Genomic DNA, 20,692 nt, shown 5'->3' with positions numbered 1-20,692 from the left:
TTTTATTTTCTTTTTTCTTTTTATTTTTTTTAATATTTTATTTTATTTAATAATAACTTTATATTGACAGAATCCATGCCAGGGTAATTTTTTTTACATTATCCCTTGCACTCACTTCTAGAGAACAATTTAGAATGATATCCTCAAAGTCACTAAATTGTTCATAAGCTTTGTCAAATCTACACCACATTAAGCAGTCCTCAAAAAGGTTTTTTTTAAAAAAATAAGCAACAGCAAAAAAATCCATATAAATAAAAATCTTTATGGCAATACCTTTTGTTTTTTAACAAAGAATTACAAATATAGTTAGTGTCACTTAATAGGTTATAGCTGAATAAACTATGATATATGAAGATAATGAAATATTATAATAGCATAAGAAATAATGAAAAGAATGGAATCAGAAAAATCTAATACATGTATGTACTAATATAAAATGAAAACAATGTATACAAAGAAATTAATTATGTGAAGGAACATAATGCATAATTGCTATCTCTTGCTAAAGAGGCTATAGACTAAAGCCATAGAGACACATTTTCTGTAATGGCCAGTGTATAAATTTGTTTTATTCCACTAAGTTTGGTACAAGAGAGGGTCTTTATTTGAAGAGGGGGGCACAAAGACTCCAGCTTCCGGAATGAGAATTATTTGACAAAATTTGTTGAGAAAATTGGTAACTGAGTAAACTAGAAATTTAGGCTTAGACTAACATTTCATATAGCATATGGCAGAATTAGGCACTGATTGACACCTAAAACTCTATATCAGGATAAGGTCTAAATGGGTTCTTGATTTAGACATAAAGAAGGATACATAATAGAGGAATTGCACATCTTTAACATATACTCTATTACTTGCTATCTAAAGGAGGGAGTGAAGAGAAGGGAAAAAATTTGGAACACAAGGTTTTTGTAAGGATGAATGTTGAAAATTATCCATGCATGTTTTAAAAATAAAAAGCTTTAAATAAAAAAAAAGAGTGGAATAGTCTATTTCTCAAATGTGTGAAGGAAGGAATTTATGGCCAAAGAAGAACTAGAGTACAGTATAAAATGCAAAATGGATAATTTGTGTATACCCTTTAATCCAGCAGTGTCTCTACTGGGCCTGTTTCCCAATAAACAGAAAAGGGGAAAAATGTTGTGCAAAAATGTTTGTGGCAGCCCTTTTTGTAGTGGCAAGGAACTAGAAACTGAGTAGATGCCAATAGGTTGGGGAATGGCTAAATAAGTTATAGTATATGAATGTTATGGAATATTATTGTTCTATTAAGAAATGATTAGCAGTATGATATCAGAGAGTTTGGAGAGATTTACATGAACTGATGCTAAGTGAAGTGAATAGAACTAATGTGATGATCAATTATGGCTCTTTTCAACAATGAGGTGTTTCAAACCAAGTCCAATAGACGTGATGGAGAGAACCATCTCCATCCAGAAAGAGGACTATGGGGAGTGAATATGGATTACAATATACTTTTTTCACATTTTTGTTGCTTGCTTGCTTGTTTTTTTCTCATTTTCCCCCTTTTTGATCTGATTTTTCTTGTGCAGCATGATAAATGTGGAAATATGCATAGAAGAACTGCACGTGTTTAACATATTGGATTATTTGCTGTCTAGGGGAAGGTGAAGAAAGGGAGGGAGAAAAATTTGGAACACAAGGCTTTGCAAGGGTGAATATAGAAAACTATTTTTGCATATATTTTGAAAATAAAAATCTATCATTTATATAAAAAAGGAGAGGGTGAGATAGAAGAAAACAGGGAAAGGTAAGATGGGGTGTGATAGTTATACCAAAAAAGGTCAATGAAATATTTAAAATTATGAAGAGCAATTCTGTTACTATTATGTTAAATTTGGATTTTTAAAAAAAAACTTCATAAAATGTTTTTTCTGTCTCTTGATTAGTAAGAGGTTTATATTTGTAAATAGTTTAATTTCATAGAAAAATATTTTTTAAAAGAAATAACGCAGTCCTAATATGACCAAGAAGCATATAGAATATAAAAATCTCATCATGCTTGTCTTTCAAAATAATTTTCAAATTACCTTTGTATGGGTCTTCTTATATTTCACTATACATTAATCCCTCCCTTTTTGCATTCTGGTTCTATTATATAGGATAGGAATGCTTTTTAAAAATATATTCCTTTACTGAAGTCACTTATATATACCTTCATTAACTTCTCTGTAGACTGTCTTGAGTTTCTATAAATATAATTTGTCCCATTCCAGGAATACAAAGGCTAATAGTAGCTTTAATCCTGGCTATACACTGACCAGTTCTGCTCTTACAGCTTACCTGATACATCAAGTTACAGTACTTCCTAAATGAAAGAGATTAGATTAAGTGACTTATAGGCCTTCCTAAATGAAAACATTAGGGAAATTTCCACATCCAATTTGTTATTTTCATATTTTATCCTTTACACCAACATCCAGCTGATGGCAGTATTTGGCCAGGATGATAGAGAAAAATACCAACTATAGGAGGACACTGAAGTACACACAACATAGCTGAGAAAACCCAGAAGAGCAGTACAAGAAACAGTCAAAAGATAGCAAGGAAAAGAGGAGAAATTCTCTCAGAAAACACAATAGGTGAGAAAAAGATAAATGAGGAATTTGTTGAGTAGTCTCAACAATTAAAGTCTGCAAATATGCAGTAAATAACCTGTTATGTTATAAAAATATTATATTATAAATATTAAAATATAAATATATGTAATATAAACACCATAAATATTTAAATATCATAAATAATATAAAGATAACATATAAATAATAAAATAGATTGTAAAAATATTATAAAAACTATATAGTAGTTTTAACTGCTATATCACACACAAGGAACATACAATAATGAATAAAATGTGCTTTATGCTCTCATGAGGCTTACCATATGGGTGATGAGACACAGCACACACAGATAAGTATGTAAAATACATGCCAGAAAAAATGCAGAATGCTATTGGAGGGCTAAAAGGAAGTTCAATTTTAATCAAGGGCTTCTGGGAACACTTCATAACTTTCCTGTGGCTTAAAAATATATGTTAACTGAAAACTGACTACTCTTGATTTTTTTATACACACTTTAATATGAATCACTCTAAATTAGGAACTCAAGTGTCCAACTAAATAGTGTCTTTTATCCTCCATTAAAGTCCTGTTCTGAATTCAATTCATGGCTCTGAAGTGATTTTTGGCGTTTGAAAGCTAAATAAAGTGAAAATTCTGCCCCAAACTGAGAAACAGAAAGGCTTGCAAGTCCAGAAGCAGCCTAAATGTGTGCCCTTATATATGACTGATCAACCTAGATTAATAAAAATCATCACCAAGAAAAATTACCGTAAACTGAGGAGTTTTTACAGTCAGAGAAACTCAAAAACTATTTACTGAGGATTTGTATTTAGTTTTGGTGGAGAGAATATACAAATTGTCTTAAAAACCTGGCTTGAAAAATACTAAAATATTGCTTATCAACTAGAATTCCTAGGCCCCCTTAACCATATTTATGAGGTCCAGGAAGGGAACTCTAATTATATGTTCTCTCAGAGTCTGTAAGAAAGCACTTCTTAACTCTAATAAACTTCACTATGGTTGACTAGTGGTGGGAAGTAAGAGGTTTTTATTGTTTTAGCCAAATATCATGAAGTGCTGGGAAGGGAAAATAAAGTAGGAACTAGTTTACATTGAATGCTTGTTTAAAACTGAATGATAACAACAGTAATTGGTAGAACAGATAATCATATTTAAATTAGGGAGACTGTTCCAACTTCAAATTTGGATTAAACTTCTGTCAGAAAGTTCACTTTGGACAATGTACCACCAGAAAGTATGTTTGCGTGAATACCTGTGCACTTCCTAATATCTTCCAGTCACAATTTCATTTATGTTCCAGTAGACTTAAGGTCAAGAAAATACAAAGATATAGAATGTTAGATCTGAAAAGGACCTGGTAGATGAGGAAACTGATACCCTATAAAGGAAGATGGGGACATTACCAGGGGTATAATTTGTAGAGAATGATGCTTAGAAAGACCTTGTGTTTCAGGAGAAAAATCAGAACTCCTAGGGGCAATCAACACAGAAAAAATGGGAAGATATGAATTCAAAGAGATCTTACAAGAAATGGGAAAGGCAAAAGTCAATAATAAACTTAAACAATCAGGAACATAGGGAAATTTCTGCCATAGCATAATAAACAATCATTTGCAGGAATTGTTATTTCTAAAAATGAGGATAACATGGAATATAGATATGTTAATGTTAAATGGCATGTCAATGGAAGATTGGAGATAGGTTATGAAGGAACTGACAATCAAGACAATCAGGAGCCAATGGTGTTTATTGAGTTGTATAGTGACAAAGTCAGACCTGTAATTTAGGAATATTACTTTGGAAGCAGGAGGATGGACTCAAGAGCAGAGAGACTGGAAGCAGGAAGACTATTGCAATAGTCTAGATGAAATGTGAGGAAGTCCTGTACTAGGGTGGTAAATGTATAAGCAGAAAAAAAAAGAGATGTATATAAGTGATATTATGGTGGTGTATTCAACCTGGGTAACTGGAATGGGAGATCAGAAGAGAGGTAGACTTAGGGAAAAAACAACAAGTTCTCTTTTTGGATATGCTGAGGTTGAGATCTTTATGACATCCATTTGTAAATGTCCAAAAAGTAGTTGAAAATTAGAGAAAGAGAATGGTTATGATAATAATCTGATGAACGATGTGAATGGGAATGAGATCAAAGGTTCATAAAGAGAGATTGGCTTTGGTTGGGAGAAAGGGCACTTCAGCAAAGGTTCATAAAGAGAGATTGGCTTTGACTGGGTGAAAAGGCCACTTCAGCATTAGAACTGAAATAAAGTAGAGGAGAATGAAAGGTAAGGTCATGGGTCCCTGAGATGTAAAGAAAGGGAAAAGAGGGAAGCTTTTGGTAATTGACTTCTATTTTTTCAGTATAATGTGAGACAAAGTCTTCAGCAGAAAACTTTGGGAAGTTGAAGAAATCCAGGATCACAGTTTTGTCAAGGTATGTGGGAAAGGGCATGTAAAACAAGGAGTAAGGAATTTGAGATTAAAGAAAATAATATAATATTGAACTGGTTAAATATAGGGTTGAAATGGGGAAAGGAAGAAACTGAAGTCAAAATAGGGGTAACAATCCCATTTCCTCTCTGGTTCTAGATTTCCATATCTATTATATGAGAGCATTGGCCTTTATTGCTCTCTAAAAGACTCACCAATTTTAAATGTTTTGGATTTTAGGAAGTTTTGGAATGGGAAGACTTGGCCTAGGGTGACAACAAAGATTATATCTCAGTTAACCAACTTGGATCTCATTGTAGAGGACATTTTTCATTTTTCTATATTTGAAGTCTATGCTTTATTTAGTCACTACCAAAGCCTACCCAATCATGAAATTCTTTTACAAGCATATGATATGATCTGTGTCTATGAATTAAAGAGAGCTTCATATACAATCTCAAAATGTTTATCTGGACAAATTTGGAGCTGTTACCCCCACCTCAAATTTGTGCTTAAAAGGACTTTTCTGTAAAGGGCTGAAGCTCTTGAGTTAATGCACTGAGGTCAGTTCAAGCACTTAAGGCTAACTATCGATTGGACAATACTTTATGGGCATGTGCTTGGGGAATGGCCCTTCCCACTATTCTGTGCTGGCTCGATAATTGGTATATACAGAAAGTTGTAGGAAGGACTAGGGGGTGGAGTAAGACTAGCCAGAGTCATTTTGGCAGTAGTCGAGGAAGAAGGAAGGTTGGGGAGATTCTGCTTCCATCCAATTCACTCTTACCTCTAAAGACCAAGAATAAAGACCAAGGACTTTTGTTTATCCTGACTCCCGCTGCTTCTAGGGTATCCAAGATGCTAACGCAGTCATCATATTTTTCCATTAGGATGGAAGAGACAGTGAGCAAAATCAATTCTTAATATGGAAATTGTTATCGGTTGAAATTGTTAAGATTTATCCTTCCAACTCAGTTTACTTAGAAGTAAACTAAGGCCAAAGCCTTGGATTTTTATTGAACTATAATAATTTAGAGAAACAAGAATAAAATTCAAATCAATTTAATGGGAATTTATAGTTTATTCATGAACATGTATAAATAAGTTCCATTTAAGTTCTAATTTAGAATTTTTAAAGTACTATAAAGATATATAATCAAATGATTTTGATGTCAAATGTTCCACAGTATCATTTATTTGTGTTTATATCTTTAAAATGAAGATTTCAGCAAGTTCATGGAGTTAGTTGTTATTGGGATAAAATGAGATGGTTAAATAGTATATAAAAAGTTTTTGAAAAATCTTGAAAGGAACATGTGAATGGAACGTTATACCTATTGCAACTTTATGCACATATTCTTAGTATAATATATAAAATATACATATATAATATACAATATTCTTTGTTAAAATAAAATATCTAAAGAAAGGAGAAATGAAACCTTAACAACAGTGAAACCAAATTAAAGGTTACTTGTTGCCTTTGATAAAGATTGAAAGAATTTAATGGTCCCTGCTCAACTGAAATGAGATACTTGGATATATTCTTCCCAGTGGATACTAATTTTAATGATATTTTAAACTTAAAAAAATTGTTTATTTACTCTTTAAAAATAGTTAATTTAATTTCTCAATTTTGTACATGGAAGATTAAAGAATACATATGAGACTATATTAGATAAGTGTATGTATCACATACATACACAAATATTTATATAGATACATTTCAAAGACAAGCAACACCACATTATAAACAGCAACACTTTGGGAATACATATACTTATGCACTCAAAGCCAACAGAGTGGGTGGTTAGCAAAAACAAAACCCTACATTTTCAGCTATTCCAGACTATATCTTCTTCCTTCTGATGGGAGTTCCTTAACTATAAAAAATCTATTCCAGAATGACTTTTAAAAATAAAAAGTTCATTTTAATTCTAAATTTATTAGTTTAAACCTCACTAAAGATACACATTTCTTATGGCAACCAAGCTAATGGGAATAAATTAGTGGGTATCATATCCAGCCACAAAGGACCAAGATTTTCTACTACAATAAAAAATAAACATGGAAAACAAAGTTACGTGGGACCTGAAAGATTTTCCTATCTTTCCCCAGTTTTTTAACAATCTTTTCTCCCTTGATCCTCATACAGCATTTTGTTTTGAATCTAATGCACTAGCCATTTAGTATTATGTACTATAGTTATATTTATTACCCAAATTAACTATCTTACTAAATAAGATAGCAAAATTTACTATCTTACAAAATAGGAACTATATCATATCCAAAATCTCTATTTCCCCCAATACCTAAAGATACATATAGTAATTACATAAACTATGGGCAAAAATTGACTGTTTGACTTTTTAAATGTCTTTAAAGCCATACATATCTTGTGTCTGGCAGAGGAATCTAGGAGAATCAAGAAGGTTCTTATAGATGATAGCATCTTCTTCAAAGTTCAACCTCTACAGAAAAAAGACATTTCTAAAGGGCTTGAACTTTGAAGGAAATTGAAGATTGTAAAAAGTGAGGAGGAATATATTCTACAAAGAGGACAGTCTATGTAAAGGTACAGAGAGAGGAGATGAAATGTCATGTGTAAATAACAGTTCTTGATTCTAAGTACCAAGGAAAACTATCAATTCACTGGGTAAAGATAAAAATAAGGCAAGTAAGAGAAGTTATTTCAAAGGCTTAAAGGAACTTTTCCTTTTAAATGAAGATGTTAAATGAAGGTACTTAAATGAAATATTATTAGTTTCATATGTATTTTGCTCTTTAAAAAGGAATAATATATTTTTTAAATCTCTTCAAGGAATTCTTGTTGGGCTTGTATCCAATCTGCATTTTTCTCTGAAGCTCAACTTATAAATGTTTTCAAATCATTTTCTTTTTTTGAGTTTGTCTCGAGTTTCTCTATCATCACTGTATTTTTAGGATAATATTCTTTTTTTGGGGGGTCTTCCTTATTCTTCCAGCCTAATTCTTAACTTTGGACCTTGTTAGTCCAGTATGACATCTAGTTTGAGCTTTTGCACTTTTATGCACTTCTGCTGTTTTCACAGCTCAGTCTGCGGACCTGCAAGCTCACTGCCCTCCTAGTCAGAGCTTTGTAAGTTCCTAATCCAAGTTTAATTCTGCTGGCTTCCCTCTGTCTGGAAGTTTCAGTATACTGCTATTGGTTGCAGTCATTGTTAGCTCACTGAGTTCTGCAAGTTCAGAGCGACTGAATTACTGGTTCCCCTTTGTCCTGAGACAAATACATACTTTGAACAGTTTTTTTTTGTTGTTGTTATGGTGATAGATTTTTCCTAAAGCTCTCAAATTCTTGTCTCATTACTTGCTAACCAATAAATAGGCATAAGAATAGTGGAAGTCTTTTCATGACCAAATAATGGGACAAAACTGAGTAGGTGACTCAGCGGTATATTCACAACCTAAATGTATTAACATTTATATTTAACTAGTCAAGCTCTAGAAGGTTTATTCTCTGATTAAACCTAACTCCTTTGAAGAGAATGGCAGAGTGAGATTAACACAGGAATGGACACCAGAAAAAAATAGTAGTAGTGAACATGGCAAAGACAAACCAGATGAACATAATAAGGAATAATAGAATTTTAACAATCAATCTTGTTGATAGTGCTAATGTATGATATTAAGGACTTTGACCTAATGACAATTATCAAAACTGTATCTAATAGTTATAATAAAATCACAGAATATCATGTAATAAAAACTTTAGGATAATTAAGTAGAAAGGTTTGAGTATAAACTGTATTTTAAGGTAAATGTTAAGAGTAGATAGAAAACAATCTACTTAATCATCCTACTTTCCTCCATTTCTTTAAAAGTTGACTTCAAATTTTGTTTCTGTATCTTAGAAGTTAGTTCCATATTAGCTTACCTTTAATTTTTTTTCCAAGTGACTAGATTTGCAATAATACCTAAAATTTTTATTACATGTAGCTACAGAATTCAACTACTAGACTGCTAAACACAGTATCTAGCAAAAGTAGGTATTTAATAAATGTTTGATTAGTGAATTGATCGATAATAAAAGGGAGCTGGTCCAATAATATATTTATTTCTTACAACTAGATCACCTCATTAATTCTGATATAGCTTCATAGACCCAGAATAATTCTGTGCCCAAAGAATGTGCCTAAGTAAAAGACTTACATTCAATAAGGACAGGCTGGGAGATAAAAATTACAAATACACAAGGCTCATGAGAGTCATAGCCTTGTCATTTAGGAGCTAGACAGAATGGTATGAAGGAGTTGCCAAACGAGCAGGCATAATCACATTATCTATACAAAAATCTACCACAGGACAGCCAGTTCCCTGCCCAAATAGTCATTATGCTATAATATAAAGAACTGTGGAGTCAAAGAACCTGATTTCAAATTCCAGCTCTCACAGAATCTGTGTGATCACGGACAAGTTATACTCTTTCTAGGTCTTGGTTTCTTCATTTATAAATGGAGAAAGAAAGTTGAACTAGAAAGCCTCTAAAGACCTTTTTAGCTTTAGTTTGCTGCTGTTCAGTTTTTTTAGTTGTATTCAACTCTTTGTCAACTCATTTGGAGTTTTCTTGGCAAAGATACTCCAATTCTTTCTCCAGTTCATGAGGAACTGACGCAAACAGGGTAAAATGACTTGCCTAACATCACATTTGAACTCAGGAAGATGAAGCTTCCTGATGCCAAACCCAACACTATGTGCACTATGGCACCCCCAGGGTGCTCTACTAGTTCTAGGTAACTAATATTTATACAATGTTTTAAGGTTTATAATATGTGTTTACAATGTAACCTATTTCTATCCTATGGAATAGCTGGTATTACAAATGAGGAAACTAAGGGGGAAGAGAGACTAAATGACTTGTATCTGAATTTGGGTCTTCTAATCATCAAGTCCTACTCTCTCTACTCACTATATCCACATGGCCACATTGTTCGAAAGGCATATACATGCTTACCAAAAAGATTATTTTACAGACAGGGCAAGTGCTCACAAGGTGGTCAGAAAAAGCGATAATAGAACACTCTCAAAGTCTCTTAAGAACTTTAGAATCAATTGTATGACACGGGAGACACTAGCACAGGATTGCCCAGCATGACATGCTCTCATCAGAGAAGATGCTGTCCTCTATGAGCAAAGCAGAATCCGCTCAGAAAAAAAAACCAGAAGATATGCAAAGTTTTAAAAAAAAACACTCCAAATGTTCATAGGGAGTATTTGTGTATGATCTGTGGCAGAGCATTCTGAACTCACACTGGTCTGATCAACCACAGTTGGACACTCTGTACCTTGACTCTGACAAAGCGATGTCATTTTGGTCTGCTTTGAGAATGAAGGGCAACAACTAACATCTATTACAAGATCACTGATCTATGATCTAAATCAGCATTCACTCAAAGACCACCAGGGAGGGAAAATCCACTAATTCCTAACAATTTTTCCATTTCCATGTAGTTCTGATAACAATTATCGCATAAAAGATTTTTCCTTATAGTGAATCTAAATCTGACTGTAACTTCCAGGCACCCCTAACATGTATTATCCTCTGGAACAAGTAGTACATGTCAATAATTTAATCCAACAAGCTACAACTACCAGACACTGAAGAGACAAAACAATCCCTGTTCTCAGAGCTTGTATTCTACTGGATGTGTAAGCCCCCTTCCATACTATAACTTGATGACAGCTCTCATTCTATCCCCTAGAGGTCTTTTTTCCTCCATGCTAAATAAACTCCCTCAGGTTCTTCAACCATTCTTCATATGATATGGTCTCCAGGCTTTTCACCTTTATGGATAGTCTCTAGCTTGTCGATGTTCTTTTTGAAATATAGTACCTTGAACTAAATTAAATACTATGTGCCTCTTAATTTAGTCTCCTTACTACTTAAGTAGTAAGTACTACTTAAATTTAGTCTACTCCATATTTTTATGTGGCCTATTAAATTATTTACTTATACTGAGGACAAGCTCATTAAAAGAAACATGAAAATTCCCAGACATTTTCCAGATTATCAACTGTTATCTAGCCACAACTTTCCAATCTTCTATTTGCAAAACTGTTTTCCTTAATCCACATATTAACTCACTTTTTAGGATTAAGTGGATCATTCTAACTTGGAATCCTAAATGTACCATCAACTATCAAATATCTAGTGAGATCTGCAAGAAGACAAATTTAAACTGTGCCCAAGACCCACAAATTCTAAAACACAGCCCACTCTAGGTTCAGTTTCTCTATTCTCATTACTAGGCAGAAGGAAAGTTCTAAGCATTCTGACTCTCTATTTCCCTTTTCTTGATTCCAACCTCTGGAGAAAGAAAGAGGCATATTTTTAAGCTGAAGAAATAAGTCTTTCCTTTTACAGATGGAAGTGAATGGCTGATATCAATAAGTAACTAGGAATAAAACACACCTATGCTTTCATCCCATAATTTGATGTCTATGCCTCTATCTATCAACTGAATAATAATACTGATAGTATTTTTGTGTGATTATTACATTTTGACTATTAATATAAAGTAAAAGTTCTTAACCTGTAGTCTTTATTTATAAACTTTTTTTAAATTTGATAACTGCGTATTAACAGAATTAAATATCTTTGTAATTCTCTGTATTTTAATTGATGCATTGAAAATTTCTGAGAAGGGTCTATAGAGACTGCAACAGGCCACCAAAGGGATCCATGATACAAAAATAGTTTAAGAACTCTTAATATGGAAAGCAATTACAAAATAATGATAAATTTTTATAATGTTTTATAACATTACAAAGCTTTTAATATTTTTCTTGACAATTAAAATATTCCCAATATAGAAAGAGCAGCCATCATTATGCTTACTTGATAAATTAAGAAACTAAAGCAAAAAAGGAAAAAAATGACTTACCCAAAGTTACATAACCAATTAGTGATAGAGCTAGAATTAGTATTCAACAGTGAAGTAAATAGATGTTATTTCTCTCAAACACAGGAACAAATTATACCTAAATATTTTTTATTTACTGATTCCCAACTTCTCCAATATTTAATCAGCTCAAACTCTAAGATAAAAAAATACCATTGGGACATACTAATGTGGCTATAAATATTTTGATATTTATGGGAACTTTCTTACCATTGATCAATCTCCTTCAGATATAAAATTTACTTCACTAGAGGTCTTTGTGCAAAAACTAATGACCATTTGTTAGGTCGCTTTTAGAAAATGTTTAGTGATGAGTTGGACTAGATATGACAAATATGATGAATATAGAATGTGAAAAGATTTACATAATCTGAAGCAAAGTGAAGTAAGTAGTCAAGAAAACAACATACACAATGATTACAGCAATGTAAATGAAAAGAACAATGATAAAATAATCAAAAATGAATTCAGGTATACCTCAGAAATATTGTTGATTCAGGTCCAAATCACCACAATAAAGTGAATATCGCAATAAAGTGGGCCATACAAATTGTTTTGTTTTCAAGTACATATAAAAGTTATGTTTACACTGTACCAGAGGCTTAAGTATGCAATTAAGTATGCAATTATTAAGTACAAGAAAAACAAAAATAATGCACACTCCTTAATTTTAAAAATATATTACTATTAAAAATGCCAATCTGATAGTTTAGAGAGTTATAATCTTTTTGTTAATAGAGAGTCTTGCCTTATTGGTGATGGTTGCTGACTGATCAGGGTGATAACATGGCTGAAGGTTGAAGAAGCTGTGCTAATTTCTTTTTTAAAAAATTATTTATTGTTTGTAGCAGCCCTATTTGTAGTGGCTAGAAACTGGAAAATGAATGGATGCCCATCAATTGGAGAATGGCTGGGTAAATTGTGGTATATGAATGTTATGGAATATTATTGTTCTGTAAGAAATGACCAGCAGAATGAATACAGAGAGGACTGGCGAGACTTACATGAACTGATGCTAAGTGAAATGAGCAGAACCAGGAGATCATTATACACTTCGACAACGATATTGTATGAGGACATATTTTGATGGAAGTGGATTTCTTTGGCAAAGAGACCTAACTGAGTTTCAATTGATAAATGACGGACAAAAGCAGCTACACCCAAAGAAAGAACACTGGGAAACGAATGTGAACTATCTGCATTTTTGTTTTTCTTCCCGGGTTATTTATACCTTCTGAATCCAATTCTCCCTATGAACAAGAGAACTGTTCGGTTCTGCAAACATATATTGTATCTAGGATATACTGCAACATATCCAACATATAAAGGACTGCTTGCCATCTAGGGGAGGGGGTGGAGGGAGGGAGGGGAAAAAAAAATTGGAACAGAAACGAGTGCAAAGGATAATGTTGTAAAAAAAAAATTACCCTGGCATGGATTCTGTCAATATAAAGTAATTATTAAATAAAAATTAAAAAAATTATTTATTGCATTTTTCCTGGTTATATGTAAAAATAATTTTTAACCTTTGTTTTTAAAACTTTGAGTTCCAAATTTTCTCAATTACTCTCTTTCCAACTCTCCTCATTGAGAAGACAACCAATTGACATAGGTTATAAAATTATGTAGGTTATAGAAATAAAAATACTTCCATATTATGTTGTGAAAGAAAACAGAATACAAAATAAAAAACCTTCAAGAAACAGAGTATGCTTCAATCTGTATTCAGATACCATCAAGTTCTTTCTTAGGGATGGAGAACTTGTTCACTATAAGTCTTTCAGAATTGTCTTGAATCACTGTATTGCTGAGGACAGGTAAGTCATTCACAGCTGATCATCTTAAAATGTTCCTGTTACTCTGTGCACAGTACATTTCACTTTGAATCAGCTCATTTAAGTCTTTGTAGTTTTTTCTGAGAGTACCTGGCTTATTATTTCTTATGGCACAAATATTCCATCAGAATCACATACTACAATTTGTTCAGCCATTGTCCAGTAGATGGGCATCCTCTCAATTTCCAATTCTTTGCAACCAGAAAAGAGCTGTTATTAATGTTTTTGTATGTTTTTCTTTTTGTTTTTTCTCTCTTTTGAGATCAGGATCTAGTGTTAATATTGTTAGGTCAAAGGGGATGCATGGTTTTCTAGTTCTTTGAACATAATTTCAAATTGTTCTACAGAGAAAAATTCACAATTCTACCAATAATGCAGTAATTTCTCATTTTCCCATATTCCCGTTAACACTTATTTTCCTTTTCTGTTCTAGTAGTTAATTTAACAGGTATGAGGCTGTACCTTAGAATTATTTTAATTTGCATTTTTCCAATCAACAGTGAGTTAGGACATTTTTTTCATATGGCTACTGATCATTTATCAATTGAGGAGTTCTCTTTGCGAATGAGATCTTTATAAAAGAAATCTGCTTCAATTTTTTTTTGTGAATTTTGGTATCTTCTGGGTGTGTGGTTTGATATTATAACCCAGGTCCAACTACAGGAAAAGCAACAGAGTTCTGATTTAGTACTAGCAAAAAAAAAATAAAATCTGTAATCTCCTTTTAATCACTTGTTCAACTCCCTTACCATCTGCACACTGAGAACTCCAGAAGCAACTTCTGTCACAACTGATTCAGTGGTTCCCAAGGTATACTCCTGATTTACTGGGGCCTGGTTTCTACTGGCATAGCCTGTGCTGGTCTGTGAATCACTTTTACCCAGTACAAATAACCTTTCCTGCCAACCTTCTAAGTTTTCTTAGATTTGAAAATTACTTCATCTGTCCCTTTGCAGATTTTGCTATTCAATGGATTGTTTTATGCCATTATTTAAAGATGTTAAGTGTATTTGCGGGTGAGCTCAGGAGAGCTGTTGCCTTTTCTCTGCCCTCTTGGCTCCATCCAGGCAATTTCTTAAATAAGACAACAATTAAGTTCATTGCATCAATTGACTCATCCTTTTACATGAATAATTAGGTGCCATTATTAACTGGTCTAATTTCTATATTGTTGTATTTCAGGAAAGAAGGAGGCCCCAGGAGAGGGGGACACAAGGAAAAACAGAGGAATAGTTAGGGTAATAGAACACTCAGAACATACATTTGTTAAATTACCATCTTATAAGAAGGCCATTTGTAGGGCCTCAAAGCAATTACAATAATAACATCAAAGATGACTAATCACAGATTATTAGATAAAATAATTTAAAAGTCTGAAATACTGAAAGAATCACCAAAATATGACATGGGACATGATGTAAACAAATGCTGTTAGAAAAATGGCACCAGTAGATTTGCTTGATGCAAAGTTGCCATAAACCTTCAATTTAACCCCCCACCACCACAATATCTGTAAATAACTATAAAGCAAAGTGCAATAAAATGAGATATGCTTGTATTGTAAAGTTATAAAAAACAAGCATGCCCCCAAATAAAAGATATGAGAAGACACCTCCATTCACTTCTTTGCTGAAATGGAAAGTCCAAGGAGGCAAGAACATTGCAGATACTTGTAGACTTTCCCTATGTACTGATTGGTTGTATTGATTTTTTTCTCTTTCTCTTCTTGTTTTACACACACACACACGAATCTCTGGAAGAGGAAAGGGATATTGAAAAAATTTCTGATGATGGAAAAAAAATCAATATATTTTTTAAAAAGACCTCCAGTGAGGGGGAAGTCACACCTTATACTCATCACTCCAAGCTCTGCCCTATGAAACAAAGAAGTCTATTCCTTCTTCCCTAGGACTTGTTCATGAACTTCAGTTATCCTTCTTGTTTTATAACTTGCTGTTCAAACTCTGGAATACATCTGAGGAATACATCTGACAGTCTACTATCTTGTCAAAACAGAAATAGTAATGCGAATACCAAGAATCAACTTCCTAAAAATAAACTTTAATCTATTATAGCCAAATTATCAACACAAAACTAAATTTTAAAAAACAAATTTTAAAGATGATAATGTCTTTATCAATGTCTCTTTTGGCATTTCTGACACAAAAATTCTGCAATGAGATGCAATATTTTTACTACTTCCCCTCTGAATTCCATAGGAAAATACTTAAATTTAACTAAATTTTTTGTCTTTTAAAAAGTGCTTTATCTCCATTTACTTACCAATATAAACACAGCTACCATATTTTCTATTTGTAATTGTATTCCAATATATATTTTTCAAAGAACTTTCATATATATATATGCATATATATATGTATATGTGTGTGTGTATGGACACTTTCACTTGATCCTTACAAATGCTATAAGGTAGAAAGAATAAGTTACATACTTAAAAGTAATCTTTCAAATCATCCAGTCCAATTCACTCATTTTACAATGATATAATGGTGTTATGTTATGTTAGGATGCTATAAAAGGTATACAAGTGGCAGAATCAAAATTCAAAACTATAGTCACAGACTTAAAATCCACAGCTTTTCCCATTCAATGTATAATTTCTACAGCAGTAAAGGTTAAAGGTTTCTTTTCACGGGTAGTGATCACACCACATCTGAAGTGTTATATACAGTTCTGGGTGACACTATTAAAAAAGATACTGACCAATGAGAATAAAACCAGAAGTGCACAACTAGTATAACATGGCATGGTATGGATTGGCCACAAAGACCCTGGGAATGATTTTCTCAGCCTGGGAAAAGAGAAATTAATACAAGATCAGGAATTCAAAATATTCTTGGTTTGCTTGTTTTGCCCTATGTATGGGGAATTTTGAGGATCTTTTGAAAAGAGACAAAGAGAAAAGGTAGGCAAGCTTCCACTGGACATGAGAAACAGGAACATCTACAATTCCCTCCTTCAAACTCAAGCTTTCATTGGAGCCCATGAAAAGTGACTTCTAAGTAGACAAAATGTTTGTTTTTTTTATTCACAGGGTGCTGTCCTCAATAGCTGGGAGACTGAGAAAAATAGACATGCGAAAGTAACAAACTTTAACCCTTACCAATGTCCTGCATCCCACCCCTGCACTTGGACAGCCAGTTTTTTTGACTCATCTTTCCTCCACAAAAATACTCCTCCAACCTCAATAATAAAATACATACATGTACACCCACAAATATATTTATAAATTATCTTGCAATGCTGATCTAACTTAAACTATCAATTGTCAAGTGTAACGGAACAACTCTTCCATCTTTCAGAAGCCCTCTCGATGTCACTTAAGTTATTATACTATTTTAAGATTTTAGGCTATCAACACACTGTTAAATTAATTGAAGATTGCATTGTTAGTCCACTAATAATAAGTTATTACATACAAAAGTTTGAAGATTTTCAGCAATTTAAGTAAAAGGAGATTAAGACTGAAAAAAGAATAATTATACAAAATTTTCAAAAGAAATATTTCTCTTACCAGAAACCAATGGGATTTTCCAAGACAGAGATTCACATCTTGCTTAATCTGTACTGTTGCTGTTTGCTCTGCTGAACTGCTAAAATCCTTAATATCATAACTTCTTTTCTGCTCAATATAACTCCAAGCTCCAAGTCCTATATGCCCAGAAGGTAGGGCTCTCATAATTGCTCTGGTTCCTGTATAAACAGATTTTTTAACTTCCTTATCATTTTTGCAAAATCTTCTAATTAACAAAGTGGATCGCTCCTTTTTGTTTTTAAAAAAATCCTCTTCCATATCTTCTTCAAAATTATCAGTACAATCTTCTAAATGACTCAAAAAGGGCTTGGTAGGCATTCTTCCAGGAAAATCATCACCACAGAAACTTTTATTTGAACATGCCATTTTAACCTCCTGGCAAGATCTTTCTAAGCATAAATATTTATCACTTAAAGTATCATAGTTATCACATCTCTTCAGTCCATTCTTATGGTCATAATCATTTGTCAATTCCATTAAGTTGCAAGTATATGCTGAGTAAATGTCTTTTTGATCATCTCCAACATTTGGTAGTTGTACACAGTTGCCACAATTATCTAAAATTAAGCCATCAGATATGGTACAAAAAGTCTTTGATGCATTTCTCTGAACTGCATAATGAAAATGAAATATAGCCATATTATCAATATGATCTTTGTTAGGCTGAATAATTGCTGATTGACTTCTTATAGGATTTGTTTCCCCTGAAGAGTCATCAACTTCTAGTTTAATTCCAGGAAATATGTTTCTTTCCAGTGAAGATGAAATTTCAGTATCCAAACACAGGTTTTCTTCTGATTTAGAGTCACATGACTCACAGAACTGGCTATGTGAACTCTGGCAGTTATTAGGCATGTTGCTACAGTTAATATTAATATATTCCATTGACTCTGGCATGCTTCTGTCCCTAAGGTTTTCATGGATATTCTTATCACTGATTGCTTCTTTACTTGAGACTGAAAAAATATTGGGCAATGAATTTTCAATAGATTTTTCTTTAAATCTGTTTAAACATGAGAGAGTATGAGGGATTTCTTTGTTTGGCTTATTAGTATGTCTTTTTATAACACTGATATCTGAGACATTTTCACTACTTTCATCTGTAGCTGAGCTAGCAGCTATCACTTTTTTCTGTGTCACAGGAACAGAAGCTACCATTTCTTCAGAGGTCATCTTGACATACACTGACTTCAGTTATTGGTTTTTTCCTCTTTAATGATCACATCATGATTTTTATGAAATAACAATTTGTTAGAAAAAACAATCTAACATATATAAGTCCTCTTCTAAAATAGCAATTATTCTCTTCACACAATTGCAATAGGTCAAAAATGGGTTACTCCTCTGGTAACTTAGTAACATGAAATGTTTTTCCAGAAGATTTTTGTAAGTATAGTAATTTTGTAGTTTACTTTTGCAAAAACAGTAATTTTCCACCCCCTGTCTATTCTATGGGGTGCAATGGAATTATTTTATTTAATTTTTAGCAGAGGGGGCATTCTGAAATAGCTGTTCCATCAATTAGGTGCATTTGATACAGGTACCAATTCAGGAGTTTCCTGCAAGGAAAAAAGAAAAAGAGAAAAAACATTACACTGTGCTACAAACTGGATTTTTAAAAATAATTATAATTGTAAAGTAACTGAAAACATTGCCAAGTTATTAAATCAGTTTTCACAATCAGAAATGTCTTTACTTTTAAAAATAATACTGATCAACAAACATTTATAATATTAACTTTATTTTGGAATAATTACACCTACAATTTCCAGTAAGATCTTGTCAACCGTGCAAGAGTTGCAAAATTCTAAATTTTTAGATTATAAATACATTCTACATTAATTAGATCCAATCTTACTTAATTTAATTTCCTTTGTCTATGGAAGTAACATTAAGATCTGTGATTATTTAATTTATTCAAGCAAATATGTTTTAGTATTTAAATAATATAAATTTTATCTGTCCTAAATTTCTATAAATACAAATGTGAACTTTTATGTTTTCTTGCTATTATATTTTATCCCTACAAATGTTCCTTCTTTCTTTCCTTCTTACGTAATTTGCATTAGTTACATATCTTCTCACAATCACAAACACAATTTCTTACCCATTCTCAAGCATAATTATGGAGATTTTCAAGCATATACTGAACAGTAATAGCTAATAAAAGCTAACAATTATATAATCCTTTCTATGTATCAGGCAATGTACTAAGCATTTTTCAATTATGATCTCATTTATTTTGACTTCATAACAAGATGCTATTATTGTTCATATTTTGTAAATGAAGAAACTGAGGCAAAGAGGTTAAATGGCTTGCCAAAGATCATATAACCAGTAAGTATCTGAACCAAATTTGAATTCAGTTCGTCTGATTTCAGTACCAGGCCTTTATCCACTGTGCTACTTATCTGCCAAGAGTCAAGAGAAAGCAAAAACATGTTCTGATGGAAATTTGTTGTAAATTCTAGTGTCTTCTACTATGAATGAGACATAAAGGGGTCATGATAGCATTTCTTGTTTCATAGGCAACTCTGGCAGTTTGATGAACTTTTCTATTTAATAAAGTTTTTAAATGCAAAAAAACAAAGGATGACAAAGTAAATCAATTTTATTGAAATTGAAAAATTATCATTTTTTTAAAAGTTTCTTATAGACTTTAAGAAATTGTTAAGAATGTGAATTTCTCACATGTTCCTTCCAGGATCATAAAAATGTAGAACTGGAAGGGACCTTAGAAATCAGGCAGTGCACTTAGTACATGCCCCTAATTTTTACAAAGACTAAACAGACTAATTTGCCTATGGTCCTACATGTAGCAAGCAGCAGAAACAATACAAATCCAGACCACTAATATCACTTTCTCTAAAATAGTAAGACACCTTCCCACTCTCCACTCCACCCCCAAAAAAGTAAAGTAGTATATTGTGCTACAAAATACACTTTTAAATAAATGAAAACATTGCCAAATTATTAAACCCATTTTTTAATAATCAGAATTTTTAAAATTATACCAAGCAACCTAGTTACAGATTTCATTTAAAATATAAATTACATTTTGGAATAAATGCATTTACAATTTCAAAAAGATTCTGTAGTCCCTTATGGCCGGGCTCCTGTGTCCCTTGTTGCCAAAATCAATTACATTTGTGAGACTTTTGTGTCTCATTGATGCTATATCATGATTTGGCATACCTTACACTACAGAGAAGGTTTTAATCACCCCCAAATGCTTTAAGAAACAGTTTTTTTAAGTTTACTTAGTTTTGGTATACTCTTTGGGAAGGAGTTGTTTTTTTATTTTTAGGAGAGAAGGTGATAGTATTC

The 20,692-nt window shown here is 32.5% G+C and overlaps 1 protein-coding gene across 2 annotated transcripts in view; it reads right to left on the bottom strand.

The window, feature by feature from the left end:
• The window catches only part of PLCE1 (phospholipase C epsilon 1), a 307,874-nt gene extending 288,955 nt beyond the window's left edge, over positions 1-18,919 (bottom strand). For both annotated transcript variants that reach the window (XM_051981681.1, XM_051981682.1), the window contains exon 1: positions 17,345-18,919. In XM_051981681.1, the coding sequence (XP_051837641.1) occupies positions 17,345-18,538 (1,194 nt within the window). In that variant the 5' untranslated portion in view covers positions 18,539-18,919. The remainder of the gene's footprint in view (positions 1-17,344) is intronic.
• Positions 18,920-20,692: the final 1,773 nt, after the last annotated feature.

This window comes from Antechinus flavipes, chromosome 2 (genome assembly GCF_016432865.1).
Source record: "Antechinus flavipes isolate AdamAnt ecotype Samford, QLD, Australia chromosome 2, AdamAnt_v2, whole genome shotgun sequence".
Lineage (NCBI taxonomy): Eukaryota > Metazoa > Chordata > Mammalia > Dasyuromorphia > Dasyuridae > Antechinus > Antechinus flavipes.
The sequence above is the reverse complement of the archived record's forward strand: the minus strand, read 5'-3'. Positions and strand labels throughout refer to the sequence as shown.